Source organism: Balearica regulorum, chromosome 8, assembly GCF_011004875.1.
Source record: "Balearica regulorum gibbericeps isolate bBalReg1 chromosome 8, bBalReg1.pri, whole genome shotgun sequence".
Lineage (NCBI taxonomy): Eukaryota > Metazoa > Chordata > Aves > Gruiformes > Gruidae > Balearica > Balearica regulorum.
In genome coordinates, this window is record NC_046191.1 from 1,782,051 (window position 1) to 1,792,716 (window position 10,666).

Genomic DNA, 10,666 nt, shown 5'->3' on the forward strand with positions numbered 1-10,666 from the left:
AAAGGGGAGGGGGAATGACTGAAAATCATAGGATCATAATTTTTCTGGGAAGGGACCTTCAGAGGTCATTTATCAGAGAATCACAGACTGGTTTGGGTTGGGAGGGACCTTTCAAGGCCAAGTCCAACACTCTGCAGTGAGCAGGGGCATCTTCAACCAGATCAGGATGCTCAGAACCCCGTCCAACCTGGCCTTGAATGTTTCCAGGGATGGGGCATCTACCACTTCTCTGGGTAACCTGTGCCTTCATCATAAAATATTTCTTCCTTATGTCTAGTCTGATTTAGTCTGGACCCTGTTTAAAATGGGTCTAATTAAATTGGATTACTCAGGGCCACCTTGACTCTTGAACTACCGCCAAGCTCTGCAGCACAAAAATATAATAGCGGAGTGCTCTTTGAATTTTATCTTCCCGTACCAGCCTAAAGCATCAAGACCAAAGCTCTCTGAGCAGCCGATCTGGCTCCTCGCTCCTGGGCCGGGGCCCTGGCAGGCAGATGCCACCCGGGCAATGGAGGAGAGCCGCAGGGCTGGGTGGAGGCTGCCTGCGGTGGCCATCCTCCTTCCAGCGCTTGCCACCAAGCTGACAGGGCTGGACCGTGCTCAGTGCCGGTGAGATGCAGGAGGAGGAAAATCCAGCTGCTGGTGTGTGGGGCTGGGAAATGTTGTGGATCTCTGCCCCCCCCGAGCTGCTGGAGGAGGATGGGGCCTGGGAAGACGCTGTCCCCATGGAAACACTGAATTTTCCTGACATCAAAGATTAGGATGCTGTTTTGAGTCCTTATCCTGGGGTTAATTAAAAATTTCCATGTTATTTGCACTGCTGAGAGGCCTTGACTTTGCACTGACGTTTATATTGAATATAGTTATTGCTGGGATGCTTCCACAGACCAGTTACCTTATCCCAATGGTGGTTTAACATGACGGGTTAAGGGGAGGCCTCGGTCAAAGCGCTCATGGAGGCTCAACTCCGTGTCTTGTTTTTCAGTTAGAAGCCTTAAATGAACCCCCAGTCCAAAAGGAACCACCGTCTCGTAAAGAGGAAACCAAAACAACACAGAGAGAAGCCAGCCTTGCTCTCGTAGTAGCAGAGGGGGCAGGGGCTGTTGGATGTCTAACTGTCTCACCACCGTTTTGATCACTGGACCCAGCTTCTGATCACCCGGGAGGAGAACCCAAAGGTTCGTGGTGTTATGAAATGTCTTCATCCTGTACCGTGGGCCGCCTGGGAGAGGGAGAGCAGTAATCTTTCTGATCTCGTTAATCTTTGAAATTACTCTTTACAGCCCGATCGTTTTCATAAACATCTGCTCTTACTAGAGGTGGTTCCTTAAAGCCATCTTTGGGCCGTCGGACAGCGACTGTGCTGCGTGTAAAACAAACGGTGATCGGGTCTGACGTCTCTCTGTGTGTAGGGCTGGTAGCACCCCGTGTAAAAATAAGATTTAATGCAGCGACTGCAACACGATAAATAGAACAAGTGGGAGGAGAGGGGAAACGATGGCCGTAAGCAGACGGCGATGCACGGCCGCAGTACGAGCAGCCGTCACGGTGGTGCTGCTCCCCGGTCCCCCCTGGCTGGGGGCGGCTCAGAATTCCCGTACTTGTACCGACGTGGTGAAGCTTGCAAAGACGGTCTTCCACGGAAACCCAGAACGGAGGAAAAAGCTGGTGGCTGATGCGTATGGGAGCGAGGAATGATAAGATGATGTCAAATATTATCTCGGTATCTGTAACGTCACGTCGCTCCCGGGTGAAGCGCTGACGCCCCGTTTGCAGGCAGGCGCGGAGGAGCGTTACGTGCCGTCGGGATGCCTGCGCAGGGCAGGGGGGGGTCTCGCTGCCTTTGGTCTGGGTGGGAGCTGGGAAGGTCTCCTGCGGCACAGGGGGCCGGTGAAGAGCCGAATGGCCGTGCCAAGCGCCCAGCGTGTCACCCCGCACGACTCTGGCACGCTCCGTTTCACTCCTTTCTGATTTTTTTTTCTTTTTTTTTTTCCCTCTGTAATCACTTCTCTTTGGGAAGAATTTAGGTCTCAGAAAAACATTCAAAGCCCTTTTTTGTGTGAGCAGCAAGACAAAACCTCTCAAAGCCCGAGGAGGATTTTGGTGGTGAAAGCCCGCTCTGTTCCCGGGGCGCGCTCATTGGCAGGGCGGTGTGGAGCGCCGGGCTCCCCTCGTCAGGGCTCAGCGCCCCATAAATACCCCGCACACGGCGCTCGGGGCGTGCTCGGCTGCTGGAGGCTCAGGCCCTTCATCAGGGAGAAAATGTACAGCCAGTGAGTATTGCTGCGGGCTTCTCTCTGCCGGAGCCGGTCACCGATGGCCGTCGAGGTGCAGCCCTGGCTGGGGGGTGCTGCGCGGCCGGGGGTCCCTGCAGTTGGAGGGGAGGAGGAGGAGGAGGAGGAGGGGTGTTATCTGGGCTGGTCCATCCCCTGCAGCAGCGTGATTCTGGCCCAGGGGACGGGGCTCAGGTCCGGGCACGGGAGGATGGTCTGTACTTGGAGAGGAAGGACGGTGCACCAGCAGCCTGTGCCCGGTGTCTTCACGGGCTCTGCAACAGAAAAGGGAAACCCAGCCGATAGTTCTCTGCTACGCACTCAAGTACTCTTTGCTCCAAGGAAAAAGGAAAAAAAAAATGCTTATCCAGCACCTGGGATGTACAAGTGGGTTTTGCTTCCTGATGAATTGGGATAACCTGAATTTGTCTGTTGGGCGAGGGTGTTTGCAGGGCTGTGGCACGGGCTGTCCCGCCGGCATTCCCTAATCCTGCTTGTGCTCAGGACGGTTGGCAGGCGGCTGCGGGAGCTGGTCAGAGCCCTCGGAGCCTTTTCCCCACAAAGGCTGGTGCTTCTCCCTCCTGATCTCTCAAGTTATTTGCAAGTCGCGGATCAGTCCATCCAGAAACAACCCTCCCTCCCTCGGCGAGGTTCCAAAGCTCTCCCAAAACCGGGCTAACCCCCGGTCTCCTGGCCCTTTCAGAGTCGAGCATCCCGCTGGAGGCTACAAGAAGCTCTTTGAGACCGTGGAGGAGCTGTCCTCTCCAGTGACCGCCCATGTCACAGGTTGGTGTGGCCTCCTCGATCTCCTCCTGTCCAGCTTTTGTTCTCAGGAGCTCGAGGGCCATCGGAGCTCAGGGGCTTTGCACAGGCTGGAGCGCCGGGCCGGAGGTAACGGACCCAGCAGGGCTGCTGTATTTTGGGGTAGAGGATGGACAGGTTGGATGGGGGATCTTTAGAGATGTCAATACTGAACGTCTGGGTCTGCAGTAGGTGCGTAGGTGAAGAAAACAGCATAGTTTGAAAGACCTCACGCATGTTTAAAGGTCAAGTTTAATAAACATTAAAAAAAAAAAAAGTTGGAAGTTTTGTTCTTTTTGTTGACACAATAAAAATTCCTTGGGCTGATCTGCCATGGGCTGTGCACGTACCAACGCTGGATCTTCCGCAGGCAGGATTCCCACCTGGCTGCGAGGAAGCCTCCTGAGATGTGGCCCCGGCTTGTTCGAGGTGGGTGCAGAGCCCTTCTATCACCTCTTTGACGGCCAGGCGCTCCTCCACAAGTTTGACTTCAAGGAGGGGCACGTTACCTATCACCGAAGGTACGTGGCAATTTTCGAGCAAAAAAAAAAATAAATAAATACTGAAGCATTTGGTTGACCGTGAGTGCTGGGGACAGGTTCTGCTGCCCAGCACGTGGGAGGCACCGGTTATTTCAGGTCCGTGTGGTTGTTGGAAGAGCTCTAACACTGAGATCACTAAAACCAGCTGAAAATAACTGAAACTTACTCATAGTTAGCAGAAATGCAACTTTTTGTCCAGATTATAAAACATCTGGACAGAGGGGAGGGCGGGCTGGATGTAGCTGCAGTCAGTGACGGAATTACATCATTGTCTGAAAACCGAAATGTGTTTTCCGTTAGAAGCTGCCAGGCCATCAGCTTTCAGGTGTTTGGTGCCGAAGATTTACATAAACCACTGCGTTTCCCCTCAGCTCTCCCCCGGCCGTCCCTTCCCGGTGCCACGGTGGGGGGCGGTTGCTGGACCCCACGTGCTCCAGATGCTGTGGGGACCCGTGGCTTTCAGAGGGCTCACGAGGCTCATCACAAGAAGATTCCTAGGATAATCACGTAGCCCGTGGCTTTTTTCCGGCTACACATGCAGTGTGCCGCCTTGCCCTCCCCAGGTTTGTCAGGACTGATGCTTACGTGAGAGCGATGACCGAGAAAAGGATCGTGATAACGGAATTTGGCACCTATGCGTACCCAGATCCGTGCAAGAACATCTTTTCCAGGTACCTCGGGGTTGTAGACGTTGCAGCAATGTCCTACAGAGCTTCTGCTTCTGAGAAGTCCCTGACTACCTGTCCGTCTTCTCTGCTCAGGTTTTTCTCGTACTTCAAAGGTGTGGAGGTCACTGATAACGCCCTCGTTAACGTCTACCCCGTCGGCGAAGATTACTATGCCTGCACTGAGACCAACTTTATAACCAAAATTAACCCCGATACATTAGAGACCATCAAGCAGGTGGGTCTTTGTACTGAGCTTCTACATACGTGGAGGAGTAAAGCTAAAATGAAAAGGGCTAAGAACAGCCTCTTCACCTGGGCAGGAGTTGGGGTTTGGTTGGAGAGGTGATGCAGAAGCAGCCGGCCGTGAGGGTTAACGAGAGCAGAGTCAGAACGAGCGTGTAAATGAACCCGCTGCTGCTGCTCTGGGGAATAGTTAATGAGGAGGTGATGGGGCTCCCCGATCCGTATCCTTGTGCTCGGGGCTGGGCTTTGCAAGCTGGAGCTACGTTGCAGCCTGGCCAAAGGGACCATCACCAGAGGGCTCCTGCCAGAGCTTCACCGCTGCCTTTGTTTGCATCGGAGCCGAGCCGCCTTTACCCCGCAGAACCGTGCGTAACGCAGAACGCGTGTTTCGACCTCTTTCTTTGCTGCGTTACCCGTGTCCAGCCTTGGAGCCCTTCCTTTTGGACCCCAGGATCCCGAACCTCTCCCTGTAACTGCGTCAGCTCACCTGAGCATCTCAAACTGCTCGGCTTTGTTGCTCTCCTTTTCACGAAACAGAAGGTGATTTGGGCTTAGAGAAGAACTTTCCACGTCTGGAGTGAGGACATATTGACCTGCGATGCCTTTCAGAGTTGGCGACTTCCCATCTCCTGCCAAGAAAGCTCCTCACCTTCTCCACCTTGTCCTTCAGGTGGATCTCTGTAAATACGTGTCCGTCAACGGGGCAACGGCCCATCCCCACGTTGAAAATGACGGGACGGTTTACAACATTGGCAATTGCTTTGGAAAAAACTTTGCGCTCGCCTATAACATCATTCGGATTCCTCCGCTTCAGGCAGGTCAGTTAATCCCACCTCTGGGCAAACTGAGAACATCTTGTCCTATAAATCATTTTTTTTATCCTTCAAATGAGTTTTGTCATCAAGTTTCTTTTTTAAAATCTTCTTTAGATTTTATTTGCTTTTTTTAAGTAACAGAAACGTTATCTTTAAAACACTTCAAAGCGGCTTCTAAATCCTGAACTTCCTTTGTATTAAAGGCAGAAGCTTGCAGGGTAAACGCTACAAATACGGACTGAGTAAGTATGGATGAAACCTCCTCCATAACCCTTCAACTGTCCCGTTCCAGACAAGGAAGACCCGATGAACAAGTCGGAGGTGGTGGTGCAGTTCCCTTGCAGCGACAGGTTTAAGCCCTCTTACGTGCACAGGTAACGCGTCCCGTAGACCCGCAACGCGGGCGGGCTGACGAGAGGGATGCCGCTGACGCGTGGCGCCAGGCAGCGTGTTCCCGCCGCAAAGCCGCCGCTCTGAGCAGCGAGCGGGGGCTCACAGTCCCCTTCCGCTTCTGCGAGCACACCACGCCAGGTACGCGTTGCCGGCACGGCGCGCTCTGCAGAAGCGGCACGCAGGGCTTGTTCTCGCCTGTAATCAGCACCGAAAATTAGGCGGTTTACCAAAATCAGGATGGTTACATTCCTGACATTTTAAGCAACGACCTGCGTGCTATAGTCAGCGATAAGACGAGCTACTACGCGGGTTTTAGTCCAAAGTAGCTGCGGTGAGCTTGACGTGCTTCCCGTGCGTTTCCAAACAGCTTTGGGCTGACCTCGAACTACATCGTGTTTGTCGAAACGCCAGTGAAAATCAACCTCCTCAAGTTCCTCTCCTCCTGGAGCCTTTGGGGAGCCAACTACATGGACTGCTTCGAGTCCAACGAAACCATGGGGGTAAGCGGCCGGGCGTACCAAACCGGGCTGTACTGGGAGGCCCATCGTATCGGTTTCACCTTCGTTTCTCTGAGCCTACGCCAAGCAGCTGCTTGCTCTTCAGGTCTGGCTTCACGTGGCAGAGAAAAAGAAAGGCAGGCTCCTCAACATCAAATTCCGCACCTCGGCCTTCAACCTGTTCCACCACATTAACACCTATGAGGATAACGGGTTTCTCATCGTCGACCTCTGCACCTGGAAGGGGTGAGCGTTGCGGTGCTGAGCCGGGAGGTGGCCGAGGGTCCGTGCGGCTGGCGGGGGGGAGCAGAGCCCCAGCACCGGGCACACCGGCCCCTGCGCTGCCGCGTCCCATCCCCGTGGGAACCATCGTGGCACTCGCACCAACTCCTTCCGACCCATCCCGATATTCGCAAGCGGAAGGTACCCAGAGGTGCAGAGAGCCTGCCGGAAACTCGTTTTCCGAGACCTCGTTTGCCTTTATCGTTAATAAACGCCAGCGCCTACCCAAGGGCTGATGATATTTCAGCTCCTGGGGCTGCAGTGAGCAGGACCTGGTTTTGAACACTGCTTTTCTGGGAAACACAGAGAAAAAAGGCACCAGAATGGTGATGCCCGGCACCAAAATAGTGATGCCCAGCCCCGTGTCGGCTGTGTGGCCAGGGTGCCCGGAGCTGAGCTTACCCTGGCTGCCGCCGCCGGGAGCGTGGGCTGAGCGGGACCACGTGCCGGGTTTTCCTCGCAGGGAAAGCGATGCGCACGCACAGCTCGCATCTGCCGAGGAGCTGGACCAGGACCCGCCTTACTCCATTGAATTTTAGGAAAAAAACCAGCCGCATTTGAATCCCCTCACTTGTGAATGACACCTTTGTTCCTGCCTGTGACCCCGTTTTTGTGCAGGTTCGAGTTTGTTTACAATTACCTCTACTTAGCCAACTTACGGGCGAACTGGGATGAAGTGAAGCGACAGGCAGAGAAAGCCCCGCAGCCCGAAGCCCGCAGATACGTGCTGCCCCTGAACATCGACAAGGTACCGGTGCGGCTCCGTGCCGCTGCGGCTGCCAGCGGGGCGCGGGAGATGCCGGTGCCGCCTGGCCGACTGCTCTGCAGGGCTTACGGCCAAGCACGGGTAGTGCTCTGCCTGACCCGGTCATTCAAATTAAACATTCTAACGGGGGAGCGGAACTTAAAGTACGAGTCTTCAGAGAGACTTGCTATCTTCTTCAGCTGCCCAACGTTATTCGGTTTTATTTCCCGTAAGTTACCGTTCAAATCGGAGACCGTGGGGCGGCAGTTAATCCCGGAGGGTGCCGCTGCCGGGAGCGGAGAAGGGAGCAGCCGCAGCCCGGGTGTGCGCAGCTAAATCCTCCGGCCCCAACCCAGGGCGTGAGGTCCATGAAGCCGCCAGCCCGGTGCAAAGCTCGCTGGCTTGCAAGCGCTGGGATTTTTTCCAGCGACCTCGCTCATGGTCATCGGCGGGCGAGCCGAGGGCTGCGGGGGGGGGACGCAGGTCAGCCGAGCTGCTGGTGGAGCTGCAAGGCCCCCGGACACCCCTGCTTGCGTTGCTGATCAAGCAACAAACGCAGCCCAACAGGGCAGTGCTCGATGAGAAACCTCCAAATGTCTTAGGGAGGGGGGGAAAAGCTGTGCCTGCGTTTGCGAGCGCAGGGAAGGCTGACGCACAGCCCGGTTTCGGCTGTAGGCGCCCGTACTGCACCGCTGCCAACTCCGAACGGGGAAGCAGCAGCCGTCCCTGCGCAATTCTGCAGCTCGAGGCTCTGCTGCACGTCACTCCTCAATGAGGTTTGCAACGCGTCCGTGCAAATAGACGAAGAAACTTGTTTCTCCATTCCCCTTGGGTATTTTTCTTTGTCCCAGGCTGACACGGGTAAGAACTTGGTCACGCTGCCCTACACAACAGCTACGGCCACGCTGCGCAGCGATGAGACCATCTGGCTGGAGCCTGAAGTTATTTTCTCAGGGCCGCGCCACGGTAAGGTGACGAGCCCGAAGCAGAGCCAGCGGCACCGCGCATACCGCCTGCGCTCCACCTCCCATTAATCCTTCTTTTTTTTCTTTTATTGTAGCCTTTGAATTTCCACAGATCAATTACAAGAAGTACGGCGGGAAGCCTTACACGTACACGTACGGACTGGGGCTGAACCACTTTGTCCCAGACAGGGTAACTATCAAGGAACGGGCGAGGCACGTCCTTTCCCTGAGCTTTCAGTTTAAAGACAAGAAAGAGTATTTCTGAGATACGGGGTTTTGGGGTTTTTTTCCCTACCGTTAGCTTTGCAAGCTGAATGTTAAAACAAAGGAGACCTGGGTGTGGCAGGAGCCAGATTCATACCCGTCGGAGCCGATCTTCGTTTCCCATCCGGATGCTCTGGAGGAAGATGACGGTAATGCTGATTTCCTTTCGGTCAGTGGCATCAGGGTTTGGGCAGCTCGAGCCCGCCGGGGCCGTCTGCAGGGCTGTGCCAGCGGCAGGCGGGAGCAGGCAGCTCCCGGGCACCCTGGACCTTGTTCTAGTGCTGGGGAAGGTGAAGGAAAACTAACGCTGAACGAAAGCAAAGGAGGAGTCAGACCTCTAGGTTTAGGTGATCTGCTGGCCTCACCTCCTGGCCTTTTTCCATCAGGAACTCCTGGTATTTAAAGAACTCCTGGTTGTGGAACTTTGTAAAATTTAAACCTCTCTTAAACCAAGTGTGTTTTCTATTCCCACCCCCTCCTCGTGCAGGAGCGGAGCGAGTTCAGGATTTGTCGCGTGAGTCCAGGCATCCGTCCCTGCCAAGCGCCGTGCGCGGTGCTGCGCGCCCCCAGCCCTCTGACCCCTTCGGCAGGCGAGCGGCAGCACTCGGCACGCGGGGGTGCGCGCTTACCCCTCCATTCCTCATCTCCGACCGGGATTACGTGAAGCTGGGAGAAGCCTTGGCTCTGCTGAACGTAACAGCAAACCCCCACTGGTTTACAGTGAGAGTTTCGTATCTCATAGCTGAAATATTACGTATTTCAGAGCCTCATGTCATATTATCTGTTCCCAGTTCAGGAAAGTGCTTGTGCAGGGGCTGAAGTCCCACTGACACGAAAAGGGTTTAAGCTTGTTCTTGAAAGCTTCCCTTAGCTGAGGCAGACGACGTGCGTTTTAAGAGTATGTTTAAGTCTCTCACTTCCCGGGACTGAAGCCCTGCAGAAGCGCTCTCCGAAAGCTGCGCTCACGCCGGGCTCCACGCTCACCTTTTGTCGTCTTCCCCACGGCTGGGTTTGCTGTCACGGACTGTGGCGGGGGGTCGTGCCCGTGTTCTCCTGCCACGACTGACCCAGACAGAGCACAACCAACCACCCACCTCAGAGCTAGGACGGCCCATCCATCCCGCACAGGGATGCCAGAATCCAGCAGTCAGTATCTTGTCTCATTAAAAGCACAATTATAAAGTAATTTATAAAGTAATTCAGCTTTTAATATTGAAAAAAATAAATGGACAAATTTGATATAGATTCCAGTAAGGGATGGTTGTCGTAGGTCCTTGCAATAACTTTTCATAGTTCCCTTTCCAAATAAAACCATTTTTCACAGGTTTAAAAAGAAACTCCAGAGGAGGTGCTGCCCCAGCACTCTAGGCTAGCAAGCTGCCGCTGGCATGAACCCAAAATAACACGTGAAATAAGTCATCTCGGTCTGGTTCAGCACCGAGGACCATGCAGTAACAACGGCAGTGCCCGTGCCCTGCATGCGAGCGGCTGCTTTTCCCTGGAGGAGCCCAGGGAAGGGCCCGGCCCGTGCCCCGGGACAGGCTTCTCCTCCTTCTCCTGCCAGGGGTGGTGCTGAGCATCGTGGTGAGCCCGGGCGCGGGGCCGAAGCCCGCCTACCTCCTGATCCTCAACGCCAAAGACATGAGCGAGGTGGCCCGCGCCGAAGTGGAGGTGAACATTCCCGTCACTTTCCACGGACTCTTCAAAAGAGCGTGACCGCTGCCGGCAACGCGTCGCCTGCTTTCTTCCGGCTCCGAAAAGGCGCCGTCTCCGTTTATGAGCACTCAAAGGACCTAAATTCCTTCGGCGTCACTTCTTATTCGTACGACTACTTAATTAAGCGTTTCAGTTTTGTTGATGATCTTCAAAATACGTAACCAGGTATTTTTCAAACACACCCCTTGGCATAATTTGCAGCTGCACAGTGCCGAGAACTACAGTTAACCCACTTTTGGGGCAGCGGGGGTTTGTTTTTACAAAATTAAACTTTGCAGAAAAATTACCTTTGAGCGAAGGTAATTTTTAGCATATGCTGAAGTATTACAGATTTAAATCCCTCCTGGTCACTCCTTTAGTCTCCCCAGAGCAATCTGGGTTGAGCCTTTCCAGAGCCGCTTTGGAAATCTGAGCGGGCAGGCCTAAGGCGGTGCGGCAGGCAGCGGTTTGTCCTTTACT

The 10,666-nt window shown here is 54.4% G+C and overlaps 1 protein-coding gene across 1 annotated transcript; it reads left to right on the forward strand.

Annotated features, from left to right (window-relative positions):
* The first annotated feature begins 3,509 nt into the window (after positions 1-3,509).
* On the forward strand, positions 3,510-10,349 carry RPE65 (retinoid isomerohydrolase RPE65). Its single transcript, XM_075759132.1, is given in 12 exon segments — positions 3,510-3,598; positions 4,183-4,290; positions 4,381-4,522; positions 5,201-5,348; positions 5,638-5,719; positions 6,106-6,238; positions 6,342-6,481; positions 7,136-7,265; positions 8,114-8,259; positions 8,261-8,417; positions 8,529-8,640; positions 10,056-10,349. Coding segments are annotated over 11 exon segments (1,419 nt in total). The 5' UTR covers positions 3,510-3,598; positions 4,183-4,213; the 3' UTR covers positions 10,208-10,349.
* Positions 10,350-10,666: the final 317 nt, after the last annotated feature.